At 42.3% G+C, this 17,834-nt stretch overlaps 1 protein-coding gene across 1 annotated transcript in view; it reads left to right on the top strand.

The window, feature by feature from the left end:
- The window catches only part of MBTPS1 (membrane bound transcription factor peptidase, site 1), a 297,566-nt gene that overhangs the window by 130,665 nt on the left and 149,067 nt on the right, over window positions 1–17,834 (top strand). The window contains exon 8 of the mRNA XM_029608668.1: window positions 2,543–2,610. Coding sequence (XP_029464528.1) covers window positions 2,543–2,610 — 68 coding nt within the window. The remainder of the gene's footprint in view (window positions 1–2,542; window positions 2,611–17,834) is intronic.

Below are 17,834 nucleotides of genomic sequence, written 5' to 3'. Positions count from 1 at the left end.
TCCTATTTGAAATAAGAGCAGCCCTTCAAGCAAGTCTTAGCTTGGGAGTCCCCATTTGTGTGACTGCTCTGTTTCTGCTTGTCCATGGAGAAAGCAAAGTTGCTTACAGGTGTTCTCCATGAACAGAGAAGAAACCAGCTACACAATCGCACCAACCTTCCCGAAGTTGAAGCTATGCTTCTAATTTTCTGAGGCGGTTCAAGTGCAACAGCAGAGTGGGAATTTCCATGTATGCTCAAAGAACTTTTTCTACTGCGTCATTGAATGACGTCACCCACTTGTGTGGCTGGCATGTTCTGTTGTCCATGGACAAAGCATGTTACAGGTAAGCAACTTCACTTTCAGTCCCCATGGCTGATTACCTTGTTTGCTCTTGTTCTTTGTCTGGCTGCGGCCAACATGTAGTGCTGAATGACAGCGCTGGAAATTTTCTGTATTAAGGAAAAATACTATATTTATGAGTTTGAATCATGGTGTGAGTTACATTTGTTGTATCTGTTCTTCTAGGAATGTTATTTTCATCATATCTTTAGTTTTGTTTTTGTCTGTACAAAATCACTTTCCAGCCATAAACACTCAGGTTGGGCTTTACTCCTGGGCTCACCCCAGAATTCTGTAATGACTTTTGTGTTGGCACTGGTAGAATGTGACCCATTTCACCAGTCATTCTGCGTATATGAAACATTTGCTTTTCCCATTTATGACGTGTATTGGTGGTACTCAAACTGGCTCTCTGGGTTCCCCTTAGCTAGTTGAGTTTTCAGGATATCACAATAAATATCTGTAATGAATATGCATGAGATAGTTGCATGTACGGTTTCCAATGTATGCATATATTCCTTGCATGTTTGTTAGGGATATCCTGAAAATTCAACTGACCACAGAGGGCTAAAGGGCTAGTGTGAGCAAAACTGAACCAATCATTCTTTGTACTTACAAAATTATCACTCCAGATTGTGATGAGCAATTATATTTTGCCATGTTGGTATCAACGTTTTGGACTTGATACTGAAGCTGGCTTGATAAATACAGGTGGCTTAGTGAACCTGATTTTATGATGGCTGTTTGTGTGGGTTTTTTTGAAGGTGGTTGTTTTTTTTTGTTTCATGAAATAGCTGCGTTATCTATTATCTCCTTAGTACAGTAATATGTTTAATATTATAATTAACTGATTTATAAAAAAAATTGTAGTTAGGTTGCTTGCAAGCAAACTTGAATTAGAAATATTTGTTTCTTTTTAATATAGTGGATCTGTATTGGGAGCTATGTCTTTAGATTTTGGAAAAAACTACCCTTATGTAAATGTATGGCATAAATTCAGAACGCAGGATTAAAGTGCTAGTTCTGTGTACTTAATCACAGTATTTAAGTGGTGCTGAGGGCGGATGTCAACTTGTGAAGCTAACATGAAAGCATTTTATAAACTTGCCAGGTAAATTCTATGATATAAATGAACATTAGAAGAATAAACATTGTATATAGCTGGGCATAATCTTTTATTTTTTCCATTGCATTTTTTTTTTCATCCTTTATACTTACCCTTGAGTAATCTTACTGGTTATTTAGAAGCTGGGATGGGGAGAAGGGAAATGTTTTCAGCGTTGAGCTCTTCAGTACGTCTCTTTGGCCAACAGAGCTCCCCCCTGCTGTGTGAGATCACCTTTTAAATTAGGTTTGGTATGGGTTATGATGTAATATGTTGGTTTATTGTGGTTATTTTTATGGGCACCTTAATTTCCAGCTTACTTAGATGATGAACTGAGGGATTAGATTTATATATTTTTCTTAACATTTGTTATGTACTATATTTTGGGCATGTGTTTTATGTTATATTCTTTCACCTTGGGCCTTTGGGGAGGGGCAAATTATAAATGTGAATGAATAAATTCATCACCTTTTTCCTTGGAGCATATGTATATTGTGTTAGCAACAAATCTGAACCTCATTTGCTCTGAAATTTGAACCCCATTTGCTTTGCTGCTGGCAAGTCACTTGGACTGGCCATCTTTATGTTAATTTGTGGACATAAAGGCAGATTCACTAAGGTTTGCTACGGTTGTCGCATATGTTGTTGTATTCAAGTTTGAACAATTAAACAAGGAAAACACACATTTAGTGAATACTGCAAACCCCCCCCCCCAAGAAGAAAATGGGGTGTGTACTAAATAACGCATGTTCTCAACATTAAAATGTCAATACACCTTGGTGAATTGGCCTCATAGATTCTTTTTCAAGCTAATGAGATGGTCATTCTTTCCACAGTAATAGATGTCAACTGATTAACATTTTTTCTGTAGCTTTCAATAAATAGTTATAAATGTGAGACTGTCAGTTGTATAATTTGCATAATTGTCAAAGGCAAACATCAGAATCAAAATGTATTTGCTGGTTAGTTTATAGCACTTGTATTTGGAAATAGGAAACATGCAGGTTTAAGGAAAGTACAAAGGGCTGCAAATATACTAGTCTATGAAATACTGTAGCTGATAATATATTCAGTTTGTTCAGTTAGTATAAAGAACTGTGTCTCTTGGTTGTACAGGTCTGGGAGCTTACAGCCAACAATGTGATCATGGTTTCTGCTATTGGAAATGATGGACCTTTATATGGGTAAGAATCCAAAATGAATCTTGAACTAGTGACACATATCTAAGAAATAATTTGTAATGTAAAATCATATCCTTCAATACTGCATGAAAATAAATAAATGTTAATTTAAATGTGCTCCTATGACTTAGAAAGTGATGGCTTAGAAAATTTAGACAGAGGGTACATTTAAAAAAATGTACCGTAGTTCCCTATTAGGAAATTAGTTAACTTGTGTAAATCAGCTATAAGTGGGTAAGGAGATTTTCATTCCATTATAAAGGAAGGAAACAACTCACTGTCTAACTTCAAAAGATTGGTCCTGTACAATTTGTACCAAGGTGTCAGCAAGCCTGTCAGTGTACCCTGCAATGGATGGGCCATTTCATTCATCCACCTTCAGAATTTTTCAGATTTGCGTATTATAAATATATAAGCCCAGACAAACAGTCTTATTCCTTCAAAAATTCAAATTTAAGCACAACACGGTTGGTATTATGCATGAAATGCTTTTTTAGGAAATGTATCACATAAACATCATTATATTAAAGGATAACTGGACTGTTGTCATTCTTCACTAGGATGGAAATGCCTCTCACAGAAGGTGACTAGCTTCTCTCTATTTGTTTACATGTTCGATGTAAACTGGCATGATGTACCTACGAATGTCTGCAAACAAAAAGCCTTAAATAAATAAATAAAATATTTCCAAGTCACAGAAAACATCTCATATTTGTAGTAGGAGATCATAGCCTCCAGAATTGCATGCTGCCATTTGGCTTGGCATCAGCCCCACATGACTTCATAAAATGCTGCGCTGTGGAGACAGCACACCTTTGCAAACTGAGTATGCATGTTTTCTCCTACCTAGACGATTGGCTGCGGAAGAGCACATCTCAGGCAGATGCTACAAAACCAATGTACAGAACCATCCAGGTGCTGGAGTTGCTATGGTTGGCCATCAACTAGCCCAAGTCCCACTTAGGCCCATTACCTCAACTGGGGTTTACAGGAGCACTGCTAGACATGATTTAGGCAAGAGCCTTCCTCCCACAACAGATGGCTATCATGTTGATATCTACTGCAGAAGAGTTTCAAGTGAGCAGGCATTGGAATGGGACATGTTGAGGTTGCTGGGCTTCATAGTATCAACAGTGCTTGTTGCTTCTTCGGGCTCTTCTCATATATGAAGATATTCAATTGCCTCTTGGATCACAGTGGCTTCAGACCACTCAGGATCTTCAAGACAGCATCCACATCTAGTTGCTTGAAGACTCTGTTGCGGTGATGGATCCATTCCAATTTTACCAGAGATATCCTTTTCAAGTTTTTCCAATCTAAATCATCCTGATCATGGATGCGTCCAACCTGGGATGGGGAGCCCACATAGAGGGAATCTACACCCAGGTCCTTTGGTCTGGTCAGGAAAAGCTTTATCAGATAAACTTCTGGTATGATAGTGTCAGGGTCTGCAGAGTTTGAACCCATGGCCCTGGGCATTTCAAACTGTGAGTCTGCTACAGAGACTACTGGATCTCCAGGGAGATGAAGCATTTTTACCTGCTATATTAGTGAGAGCTAGACTTTGCTTCTGTGGCAGTCTGATTGGACCAGCACCAAGTTTGCCCCAAATTGAAGGCACACACTGCTGATCCAACCAGCCTTCTCAGCATCTGCTACATGGAAATTCTATTTGGACTCTGATCCTGACTCTTCCAGTGTTGCTGCCTTGTAATATAGTTCCAGTGTTCCTGCTCCACTCCTCTCTGCTGGATCCTGTCTAGCTCCTGGCTTCATCATTCCTCAGGCCTAGCCTATCCAGATACACACTTTTCATCTGGTCAGCTGAGTCCTGACAGTTTGGACTAGTCCAACAAGAGGCAAGGTTTAAGACAGAGCAGTCCTGAGAACTCAAGGTATCAAAGATAGATAACGAAAAGCATTCTAAGAACTTCTAGCTCTTTTCCTATCTGTTGGTGAAAAGTGGTCCCATGCTGTTGTTCATTTTTGGGGATTTTTGAGAACCATGTTATGGAGGCAGTGCATGCAAATTTTCTGTCATGCATATGCATTGTGGATATCCTGAAAACCTGACTGGCTGGTGGGCCCCCAGGACAGGGTTGGGGACCACTGTTTTAGAGGATATATCTTGTGTTCTGGCTTCAAGGAAGTCTTAAAGCAGAGGAGGATTTTCTTGTGGTGTGAGAAGATGACCCTAGATCCTTTCTCCTGCTCCACAAAAAAAACAAAAAAAGCTTCCTGATTACTTTCTGCACCTTTCTGAGTTAGGTCTTCAGACCAACTCAGTAAGGATTCATCTCAGTGTAGTTGGTGCCCATCACCACCATGTAGAAGGTAAACCCATCTCTCTATAGCATGTGGTTGTCTGATTCATGTGGTACTTGCTTTAATTGAAGCCTCCCATCAAGCATCCTGCTGTATCTTAGAACTTCAGTGTGGTACTGACCCAGCCATGAAAAGTTTTCTTTGAGCCTGTAGATTCTTGTGAACTGAAGTACCTGATCTGGAAGGTTCTATTTTTGATGGCAGTGACTTCAGTGCACAGTGAGTGAGCTCCAGGCTCTAGTAACTTATTGATTATGCTAGGTTTTTTCATGATAGGGTATTTCTGTGCACACATCTGAAGGTATTGATGGACTTTCATCTTAATCAGTCAATTGTCCTTCCAATATTCTTTCCCAAACCACATGTCCACAAAGGTTAATAAGCACTGCATATCTTGGACTGCAAGAGAGCATTGGCCTTCTACCTGGAGCAGACTGAAGCCCATAGAAAACCCCCTCAGCTTTTTATTTTGACACCAACAAACCTGGGAGTTCCTTTGCCAAAAACACTTTATCAAATTGGTTAGCAGATTGCATCTCATTCTGTTATACCCAAGTGAACCTGAATCTAGTGGGTCATGTCAAGGCTTATTGTGACAGAGCCATGGCAGTAACCGTAGCACACCTAAAATTGGTCTTCATGGAGGACACCTGCAAGGCTGCAATATGAAGTTCTTTTCATCCATTTACATCATGTTATTGTTTGGACATGAACTCCTAATGCAACAGTATTTTTGGCCAATCTGTCCTGTGAAAACTCTAAGGTGTAGAATCTAATTCCATTTCCCCTAAGGCCTGATGTTTTTGTTCCAGTTCGGACGCCTCTCTCCTCGCTGCCGCCGCCGGACTCCGCAGGGGCCTTCCCCACAGACTAACCATCTCGCCGACCGCCTCCACTGTCAACAGAAGAGCCTAGCAAGGCGACCCCCCTCCCCCCCACCCGAGTGCGCTTGCAACCGACGTCACTGATCTGCTCACAGGCCTCGGAAAGGCCTCTCCGCTTCTTCTCTACCACCTGACTCGCTGCAAGGGACAGCCCCCTGACGTTGCAGAAGGGGCCGGATGAGTGTCTTTAAACCTACACTCATCCCAGGTGCTGCGCTCCGCGCGCCGCGCGCTGAAGGAGCGCATCCAAAGGAGCAGGCTCCTTTGCGCGCCCCTTCGCGCAGCCCATTCAGCACACCCCCAACTTATTACCACCTACAAGCAAAAGAATAAAGATGAATATAAAAATCTCACTTCCAAACAAACATCCCACACCCCTCCCAAACAACCACTCAACACATATGAAACATACAACCAAACCCCTCAACAAATTAAAACAACCAAAAAACAAAAACAACTCAAATATCCAACTCTCAAACTACTTACTACTCTCATTCATACTTGTCAACACACATTCAATAATAAAAAAAATTCCTCTAGTCAATGACCTACTCATTGACTCCAAACCTGATTTCATCGCAATAACCAAAACCTGGCTCAAAAAAACAGATGCCGTACTAATTAACCAACTATCCAGCCAAGACTACAACACCTCCTCAATTCCCAGAAAAAACAAAAAAGGAGGTGGTTTAATGCTTATCTAAAAAAAAAACCTTCAACTAAAACTTCGTCCATCAAACATATCTCCACCATTTGAAATTGCATTATTCGATTCACCTAAACTACAGATCTGCCATGCTTACTGTCCTCCTGGAACCCTAAAAAAAAAACTGCTCACCATTCATAGAATATATCATGAACAATATCTCCCTCAACAAACCCATCATAATCCTTGGAGACTTCAACGTTCACTTTAACTCACCCTCGCAATCCAAAAACTGCCAAACTATCACCGATGCCCTTTCAACTCTAAATCTAAACCAAATAATCCAATCCCCAACTCATAAAGCTGGCCACACTATCGACCTCATCTTCAACACTGATTTCTGGCACTCAAACTCTATTCAAACCACAGAAATACCCTGGTCTGACCACGACCTTATCCAAGTGACACTAAACGCCAACTCCAACATTAAGCCACCCAAAACCACTTCAAACAAGATCTCCTACCGTCCACCATTCAACACAGATCTTCTTCAAAAATCCCTTCAAGTAGAATTTAACAACATAAATCTAGCAAATTCTGAGACTGCAACTTCATCATGGATAAATATTACAAAAAAAGTAGCAGACTCCATTAACCCCATCATTACAAAGTCTAAACAACAAGCCAAACACAATAACCAATGGTATAATGAAAACATCAGAATTGCCAAACGTCTACTCAGGAAAAAAGAAAGGGAATGGAGAAAAAACAAAAACACAACCACACTAAACAATTATCGGAACAACTTAGCTGAATACAAAAATATCATCAACAATGCAAAAAAAGAATTCTTCTCCAGCAAAATCTCCAAATATCATCATAACCCCAGAATGTTGTTCACAATAGTTCAGAAACTTACCAAAACCACCCAAGAGTCCACATGTACCATCATGGAAGTGATGACTTTGCTGATATCTTCAACAATAAAATATCTCACTTAATCCAATCCAACATAACTGACAACAACCAGAATACCAAACTTAACGCCAAAATAACAGGAACAAAAAGAAGTGACCACATAACACCCATATTGACCTCACTTCACTGGCTTCCTATTACTGCACGTATTGCCTACAAATCAATGACAATCATTCACAAAATTTTAAACAATGGTCATCAAGGTCTAAACACTCTTAACATAACTCCTCAAAACCCCTCAAGAAACCTACGCTCCAATAACTCAAGTTACTTAAACATCCCCACCATCAAAGATGCGCATCTGGCAACAACAAGAGAAAGAGCCTTCTCCATCACCTCCCCCAAACTTTGGAACATACTACCTGAAGACCTGAGAACCCAGCACAACACAAAAACATTCAAAAAAGACCTAAAAACTCTTTTCTTTCGCAAATTCTTCACTGACCCTCAATCATCTGACCATACTAACCATCAAATGAACTCTCAGCTATAATCTCCAACCAAACATGTTTACTCTCCTCATCCAACCTAAGAATACTTATTGGACTTGATATGTTTATTTCTGTATATGCTCAAATTGCTATAATGTTTCAACACTGCTAAGAAAAATATTCACTTTGTAAACCGTTATGATGGCTCTACCGAATAATGGTATATAAAACTCATCAAATATATAAATAAATAAAATAAAAAAGAAATATATAGAAAAAGGGCTTGCTGACACCAAAAACAGGTATTGTGACTGCTGACACTGTGGGGTACATTTTAAAACACAGCGCGCGCGCGTACTTTTGTTCACGCACCAGGCGCGAACAAAAGTACGCCAGATTTTATAAGATACGCGCTTAGCCGCATGTATCTTATAAAATCCGGGGTCAGCGCGCGCAAGGGGGTGCACATTTGTGCAACTTGTGCGCGTCGAGCCCTGCGCGTGCTGCCTGTTCCCTCTGAGGCCACTCCGAAATCGGAGCGGCCTCGGAGGAAACTTTCCTTCCGCCTCCCCCCACCTTCCCCTCCCTTCCCCTACCTAACCCACCCCCCTACCTCTGTCGCACAAGTTATGCCTGCTCGAGGCAGGCGTAACTTTGCGCGCGCCGGACCGGCTGCCGCGCGCCATGTTCTGGTCCAGAGCCGTGGCACCGCCCCCTGATGACGCGCTGACCACGTCACGCCCCCAACACGCCTACCCCAAGAAAGCCCTGGGACTTACGCGTGTCCCAGGCTTTTGCGCGCGCTGGAAGCCTATGCAGTATAGGCTCGGCGCTCGCAGGGGCGTTTTAAAAGGGTTACGAGCGTACCTTATGCGCGTAACCCTTTTAAAATCCGGCCCTATGTGTTTTTCTACGGTTTTCATTCAGGGCAGACTGTGGCTAGAGATTCCTTACCTGTGAGGACTGCCATCCTGCTTGAGAAAACATAGATGCTTATCTGTAACAGGTATATTTTGAAGTTAAAAGGATGTCTGTCCTCATGAAACCCCTCTGCCTCTCTTTGGTTTGGCTTCTTCATACATAAGCTAAAGAATTAGAATAAAGAAGTTCCTGTGTGGACGCAGGATTTATTTATTTTATTTATTTATTTATTTAACATTTTTATATACCGCAATTCATGTAGCAGAGTTACATATTTCGGTTTACATTAAAACATTAAACAAGCATATAAGAATGCGATTACATAGAACAAGGAAGATAAACTAGGATCAAGTAACTGGAGAACTGGGGCAGATTATTTCTGCTTCTCTGGAGCAGAAATAATCTGTGTTGCGCCGGCCAACTGCAGGCGTGTGCTTCCCTGGGGCAGCGGCTAATGGTGCAGTCCCAGCCCGCCGCCCCACCCTACCCCCTCCCTACCCAGACCACACCCCCTGGGCCGCCGCCTTTCCCCGGGCCGGCACTTCTGCATGTACTGGGGTTTATGCACGTGGTTTCGCACGTAGCCCTTTTAAAATCCGGGCTTTTGTGAAGTAACACAAACCCCTACAAAAATATAATAAAAAACCACTTAGAACCTTGCCCTACCAGTATCTCTCAGGACTCAAACAGCAGCAACCCTATCTATGAAAAGGCAGCAAGGCAAACATTACACCAGGCCCCAGAACACCAACACACCACCTACCGGACAAACAAAACAAGCCAGACTGCTACACCTCTGTCACATATGCACAACACAGACAAAATAAGAAACTGTAAAACTGTAACTTAACTAATTACCTAATACAGAATAAGAAACTATAAATTAGAAATAAACTCGCAGACAAGATTGAAATGGAAAACTCAAGAAATCAGACTCTGTGAACAGTGAATACTGAAGAAAAAGGAAACTACAAATATTTAAGAAATGAAAAAAGGATAGTATGGCATGCTGCATATACCCAGTGGGACATGCTCAAAATTCTAGAAATTTTGAGATTAAAGTTGTGTGTGCCCAACACCATCTGATGTCATCACCCACTTGTGAGGACGAATATCCTGCTGTTCTCAGAGAATACCTGTTAAAGTTAAGCAACTCTGCTTTACTCTTACCTCATTGGTCAATGCTACTAAAGCTGTTTCTGTTCTAAACCCTGGTCTGAAGAATGTTGTTTTGTCAGGAAATCATACAATTAGCTGAAAACCGTATTTTCTAATGATTTAGATAGAAATAGTAAGTTTAGAGATGGAGCTGTAGTTTGTAAGCCAGGTCCAGTTAAATCATCTTTAGTTTTTGGCCTAACTAGTGCTTCCTCTTCAGTTAGACCAGTCCAGATGTATGGGCTATGCCCATCAACCAGCAGATGGAGACAGAGAGCAACAGGTTTGCTGAATCCTCTTATATGCCTTCATGCTGATCTTAGCCTGCCAGTATTCTCTGTCTCCAGAATATGGTAGATAAACATCCTGTGCTATGGAGTAAGGCCTAGTTAGACTGGGTGAACAGGAAGATTTTAGAGGAAAGCTCCAGAGGTAAATGACTTGTTCTCCCTCCCTCAGTTGAACATTGCCCTGGTTCAAATGGATTTGCTAGGCAGCTTCGGAGGTGAAAGCCTGAGCTACCTTCCTAGTCTGTTTCTTGGTCTTCTTCTCCCCCACCATCCCTCCTGCTTTCCTTCTCTCTTTCCTTTAAAAAAAAAAAAAAACCAGATGGAAGCCTTTGCCTTTTGATTAAAGATTATTAAAAAAATTAAAAATGGGGAATCGAGTGGAAAGGATGGAACACAGAGCAGCCAGATAATCAGCCGCTGGGAGCAGAAGTCTAGAGAGCTGCGGAGTCTGGGGTGGTCCTGGCCATGGTGGTGAGTTTTCAGCATGGTGAGGGAGGTGTTGTAGCTTTGCACAATGCGGAAGAAAGGGCAGTGCTCTGCAGTTCTGGTGGGGCCCAGAAGCAGCATTTGGGAGGATTGTTGTACAGATCCTGCCTAGCAGCATAAGGTATGCAGTGGGAGCGATGAATTTTCAGCTCAGGAGGTGGGTGGGGGAAGAATCTGCAGCAGCAAGCCTTTTTCAAGCAAACAGTTCCCACAGAGTGAAAGAGCACCACAATGAGAAATGCAGCCACCTTATCAGTGATGGGAATTTGTAGGAGCCTCTCTTTTCTTGGCATGAGTCACTGTTGAAAGAGAGAATAGTGAACTATCTACAGTCGGGAGAATTGATGGACCAGAGGCAGCATGGATTCACCAGGGGAAGATCCTGTCAGACAAATCTGATTGACTTTTTTGACTGGGTAACCAAGGAAGTGGATCAAGGAAGAGCGCTCGATGTCATCTACTTGGATTTCAGCAAAGCTTTTGATACGGTCCCGCACAGGAGACTGGTGAATAAAATGAGAAGCTTAGGAGTGAGTGCCGAGGTGGTGGCCTGGATTGCAAACTGGTTGACGGACAGAAGACAGTGTGTGATGGTAAATGGAGCTCTCTCTGAAGAGAGGGAAGTTTTAAGCGGTGTACCGCAAGGATCGGTGTTGGGACCGGTCCTGTTCAATATATTTGTGAGCGACATTGCGGACGGGATAGAAGGTAAGGTTTGTGTTTTTGCAGATGACACTAAGATCTGCAACAGAGTGGACACGCCGGAAGGAGTGGAAAGAATGAGACGGGATTTAAGGAAGCTGGAAGAGTGGTCGAAGATATGGCAGCTGAAATTCAATGCCAAGAAGTGCAGAGTCATGCATATGGGGAGTGGAAATCCAAATGAACTGTATTCGATGGGGGGAGAAGGGCTGATGTTCACAGAGCAGGAGAGAGACCTTGGGGTGATGGTATCTAATGATCTGAAATCGGCGAAACAATGTGACAAGGCGATAGCTAAAGCCAGAAGAATGCTGGGCTGCATAGAGAGAGGAATATCGAGTAAGAAAAGGGAAGTGATTATCCCCTTGTACAGGTCCTTAGTGAGGCCTCACCTGGAATACTGTGTTCAGTTCTGGAGACCGTATCTCCGAAGAGACAGAGACAAGATGGAGGCGGTCCAGAGAAGGGCGACCAAAAAGGTGGAAGGTCTTCATCGAATGACTTATGAGGAGAGATTGAAGAATCTAAATATGTACACCCTGGAGGAAAGGTGGAGCAGAGGTGATATGATACAGACTTTCAGATACTTGAAAGGTTTTAATGATCCAAAGACAACGACAAACCTTTTCCGTCGAAACAAATCAGCAGAACCAGGGGTCATGATTTGAAGCTCGAGGGAGGAAGACTCAGAACCAATGTCAGGAAGTATTTCTTCACCGAGAGGGTGGTGGATGCCTGGAATGCCCTTCCGGAGGAAGTGGTGAAGACCAGAAGTGTGAAAGACTTCAAAGGGGCGTGGGATAAACACTGTGGATCCATAAAGTCTAGAGGACGTAAATGAATGTGGGGAAAAAAAAAAAGATTTGCATTCACAAAAAAGCAGGGAGTAGCTTGCTTTTTATGGCAGTTACTACCCCAAATCAAATAAGCCTGATACTTCACTTTCAATGCATATCCAGCATAGCTCTTTGCTTCAACGGCAGGGGAGGAAGTCTTCAAGCATATCCAGCATAGCTCTCTGCTTCAACGGCAGAGGAGGAAGTCTTCAAGCATATCCAGCATAGCTCTCTGCTTCAACGGCAGAGGAGGAAGTCTTCAAGTATATCCAGCATAGCTCTCTGCTTCAACGGCAGGGGAGGAAGTCTTCAAGCATATCCAGCATAGCTCTCTGCTTCAACGGCAGGGGAGGAAGTCTTCAAGCATATTCAGCATAGCTCTCTGCTTCAACGGCAGGGGAGGAAGTCTTCAAGCATATTCAGCATAGCTCTCTGCTTCAACGGCAGGGGAGGAAGTCTTCAAGCATATTCAGCGTAGCTCTCTGCTTCAACGGCAGGGGAGGAAGTCTTCAAGCATATCCAGAGTAGCTCTCTGCTTCAACGGCAAGGGAGGAAGTCTTCAAGCATATCCAGCGTAGCTCTCTGCTTCAACGGCAGGGGAGAAAGTCTTCAAGCATTTCCAGCGTAGCTCTCTGTTTCAGCGGCAGGGGAGAAAGTCTTCAAGCATATCCAGCGTAGCTCTCTGCTTCAACGGCAGGGGAGAAAGTCTTCAAGCATATCCAGCGTAGCTCTCTGCTTCAACGGCAGGGGAGAAAGTCTTCAAGCATATCCAGCGTAGCTCTCTGCTTCAACGGCAGGGGAGAAAGTCTTCAAGCATATCCAGCATAGCTCGCTGCTTCAACGGCAGGGGAGAAAGACTGACACTTCACTTTCAATGCATATCCAGCATAACTCTCTGCTTCAGCGGCAGGGGGAATGAAGAAAAGTGGATCTATATACAGACAACCAACAAGGATTGAATTACATAGTCGGGGTAAACAACCATGGGTGTAGCTTGCTTATTGCGGTGGTTACTACCCCTAACTAATTAAGCTAGATATTTCATTTAGATGCAGCTCCAACACTGCTCTCTACATTAATGGTGGGGGTGGAAGGGTAATAGAACCAAAAGGTTACTAAGAGCCAAGAGAAACAGATAAGTATGAAAAAAAAGAGAGTGTGAAACTTGCTGGGCAGACTGGATGGGCCGTTTGGTCGTCTTCTGCCGTCATTTCTATGTTTCATGAGTCTCTTGAACAAGGTGTTTTGCATTGGACAGAGTTTGGTCCCAAAGTCCGCTCCAGGTTTTGCTTCTCCTTTGGAAGTTCCTAAGGGAGTAAAAGTCGGAGGAAGGAGAATTCCCTTCAAAAGGGAGGTTGACTTGTCCTTTTTCTGTTTTTCATAAGGAAGAATTTGCTTTCTTAATTATTAAAGCATTGCAAATGTGGAATATTGTAAAAAAAACAAACAAACAAACCCCAAAACTGCCTGTTCCTCTTAGGGCCTGTTATGGTCCATATCAAGGGCTTTTTAAATCTTTCCCCTGCACAGGGCAGTGTAAAATCAAACATGGGCCTCTCTAGAAGTGAATTTAAAAAGGGGAGAGCTCTTTGCCTAAGCTGTACCTTTGGTGACCCAGAAACAGAAGAGGCTTGACTTTTCATAAGGTAGATGCGCTGGTGTGCTCTGCCACCAAAGAGCTACCTTTTCCGTGGAAAGTGATATAGCCTTAGTGGATACACAAGTTGGAAAAATTGAGATGGTCCTGAAGCTGGCCTTGTGGTTGCTAGTAGGGTATTTCAGGTTGTGCTTGGGGCTGTCTTGTCCTGAGGTCCACTTCCAGGAAGCTTCACAATTGGGACTCTGCGTGGCATTTCTGGCTGATGCTTCCTTTGATTGAGTTTATACTATTAGGAGTTACCACCCAGGAAAAATATCTAGGCATCATAGTGGATAATACATTGAAATCGCCGGCTCAGTGTCCTACGGCAATCAAAAAAGCAAACAGAATGATAGGAATTATTAGGAAGGGAATGGTGAATAAAACGGAAAATGTCATAATGCCTCTGTATTGCTCCATGGTGAGACCGCACCTTAGGTACTGTGTACAATTCTAGTCACCGCGTGTCAAAAAAGATATAGTTGCACTGGAAATGGTACAGAGAAGGGTGACCAAAATGATAAAGGGGATGAAACAGCTCCCCTATGAGGAAAGGCTTAAAGAGGTTAGGGCTGTAAACCTTGGAGAAGAGACGGCTGAGGGGGGGGGGGGGGGGGATGTGATAGAGGTCTTTAAAATCATGAGAGGTTTAGAATGGGAAGATGTGAATCAGTTATTTACGCTTTCAGATAATAGAAGGACTAGGGGGCACTCCATGAAGTTAGCAAGTAGCACATTTAATTGGAGAACATTCTTTTTCACTCAACACACAATTAAGCTCTGGAATTTGTTGCCAGAGGATGTGATTAGTGCAGTTAGTGTATCTGGGTTTTAAAAAGGTTTGGATAAATTCTTGGAGGAGTGTCCATTAACTGCTGTTAATCAAGTTGACTTAGGGAATAGCCACTGTTATTACTGGCATCAGTAGCATGGGATGTACTTAGTGTTTGGGTCTTGCCAGGTACTTGTAGCCTGGTTTGGCCTCTGTTGGAAACAGGATGCTGGGCTTGATGGACCCTTGGTCTGACCCAGTCTGGTAATTTCTTATGTTCTTACTTCAAGGTGTATGGCTTCCATATCTGGAACTATTCTGTGGTTCTTTGTACAGCATAGCGGCTCCAAAACCTGCAGACCCTGGTCCAAGGCCTGCTACGACTCCTTTTGCTCTAACTTTTTTCAGCTAGGAGGCTACTGTGGTTGGGCAGCCAGTCAGCAGATTTTATCTCTAAGACCAGTTTAACAAAACTTCCCTTTAAGTGGATTTGTTGGGGGTGGATCTTGAGAAAATGGCCAGAGTATGGGGTGATTCAAAAGTTCTAGGACTTTTGGAAAACAGACTTAGAAATACATTATTTTCCACTAATACAGGTAGTGCATTTTGTGACTCCTGGAGAATTAAGCAGGGAAGATTTTCGGATGCTCAGAGATCTCGCCCCCTTTGATACATTTCGGTGCTTTCATATGAAAATAGAGGAGGTAACGTTGGCTCTTCAGGTCTGAGAGTTCCTCCCGTAATTCTCAGTGAGTTTTGTTTTCAGGCTCCAATCTCCGATTCAGTAGCTAGGCAGCTGTTTATCCCAGTTGTAACAGATTGCTTTGGATCTATGGTTTTAGAAATGACTTAAGGTTACGTCTTGGAATCCTCTTGATCAGTTTCAGGTGTTTTTTATGGCTTCCCCTTATCACTCCGCCAATAAGAGGGAAGCAGTGTGCATGACTTTGGAGTGGTTCTCTCTCTGAAAGCAGTAATTCTGGTGCCATGGAATCATGGTGGTCAGGTACGCAAGAAAGACAAGTGTTCATTGTCCCATTTTGGAGCTGAAACAGGTAAAGTTCCTCAATGACCCTCTTCAAGATGGAGTTGTTGCAGACAGTCATAACAGTGGTGCAACAGGGAGAATTCCTAACCACCTTAGTTTTTCTGGAGGTTTAATTGCTTAGTCCTATAAGGTGATGCCTGCAGAGATTTCTTTTCTTTGTGGAGGTAAAAGGACTTTCACTGCCAGGCACTGCCTTTTGGATTAGCTATAGTTCACAGAACCTTTTTGAAGGTAATGGTACCTGTAGCAGTAGTCCTGCAGAAAGAGGAAATCTTGATACATCCTGATGCATCCTTTCTTTGTTGATTAGCTTGAAGACTTGGCAGCCATAAGAAGGGTGGTGGAGTTCTTGAAGAGCTGGATTGGATAATTTCTCCAAGAACAATTCAGTTCCTCTTCTCTTGCTGTAGAATTTAGGGAGTCTAGTCAACAGATATGTCAAATTTGGTTAACGGGACAAGGATTCAGAAACTGCTGTGGAGAATTTTCTCATAGATGTCTGTTGCGATGGTATGGAGGTTTCTACAGCTCCTTGGTTCCTTAGATCTAGTCTCTGGGATGAGGACACATATATTGTTGAGGTGGGGTCCTCATCCCAGGGTTGTTATAGAAAATTGCTGGGGTCTGAGCTGATCAAGGCAAACTTGAAATAGTGGATGAATTCCAGGAATTCGGAGTAAAGCATGAATCTTGAGTCTCCAGCCTGGTTATTCTGATGACAGATGATAGCCTTTCAGGTTGTGGGGCCCATTACCTGGACCAGGTGGCTCAAGTATCAGGGTCAGAGGAAGAATCATGGTGGTCCGTCAATAGTTAGAAATCCAGAGCACTTTGATTGGCCCTTCAAAGTTTCATTCTTAGGAGTCTGGCTGTCAGAATAATGTCTTAAGGCCTTGGCAGTAGCATATATAAATTAACACTAATTTTTCACAAAACACCTGCTATATTGGTTAATTATCAAAGGATAATCGAGTGATCAGGTGGTGGAAGAAATTAATTTGCTGATTTGATCAGAAGAAAGGAATCTACAGGATATTATGGGCCTTGTATGTAGCCGGAGTGGAGAATGCATGCTTGATTTCTCTTCCCCCCCCCAGTAACAATGTATTTGTATTTGATACTGGAAAATGGTCGCTCTCCTAGACTACCTTCAATCTGATGGTAAACAGGTGATAGCCTCCCTACTGTTGGGTCTGATGGCGACAATCAGGAATGCATAGGTGCGCTGGTTTTTCAGTAGGAAGAATTAAAGAGTGTCATCCAATCTGGTTGCCTTTATCTGGCATTGGCCTTCGGATGTGGTTTTCTATGGCTTTTTTTTTTTTTTTATATTTATGCAATTTACAATAATTACAAGAACAAATCTTGATAAGAAAGAGAAGATAATACATTCAGTCAGTATACATATACTGTAAATATACACTATCAAATATTTAAACAAAAGAGAAAGTTTTATAGTATCTCTTCATATTTTGAGATCCACTATAATGGGGGTGGATCCTTCCAAACCTAAAGGAGAAAAGTACAATTGAACTATTCAAGAAAATAAACCAGATATTTATAGCGACACTCCTTTTACTTATGAGGGACTAGGAGCCTCCAAACAGGGTGCTTCAGCTGTTAAGGGAGCTTTTCCCACTAAGAACTGAGTTAACTGGGGTGGATCAAAAAACACATATGTGTTCTGTAAATATTTAACCACACATTTACATGGGAATTTGAGGAAATATCTCGCCCCAATTAATAAGACCTGTGGTCTCAAGAGGAGGAAGGCTTTTCTCCTCCTCTGTGTCTCACGAGAGACATCAAGGAAGGCTCTAACTAATTTTCCCAATAATCTTTCATTCCTATGTTTTATACTTAATTTCAACAGCCATTCCCTATCAGTCTCTAATGCAAAAGTCACAATCAAAGTTGCAAGAATAGCCAGTTCCATATCAGATGTTTCCAGAATTGTTGTTATATTGAGAGGCTGATCACTTGCTGGTCTCAAAGTCTCTAAATCACCTTCTTGATTTACTGCTTCTGTTCTAGACTTTGATATGTAAAATATCTTCGTAATCGATGGAATCAATTCTTCAGAGATTTTAAGTATATCAAACATATACTTA

The sequence above is a fragment of the Rhinatrema bivittatum genome, chromosome 7 (assembly GCF_901001135.1).
Source record: "Rhinatrema bivittatum chromosome 7, aRhiBiv1.1, whole genome shotgun sequence".
NCBI classification, from domain to species: domain Eukaryota; kingdom Metazoa; phylum Chordata; class Amphibia; order Gymnophiona; family Rhinatrematidae; genus Rhinatrema; species Rhinatrema bivittatum.
The sequence above is the reverse complement of the archived record's forward strand: the minus strand, read 5'-3'. Positions and strand labels throughout refer to the sequence as shown.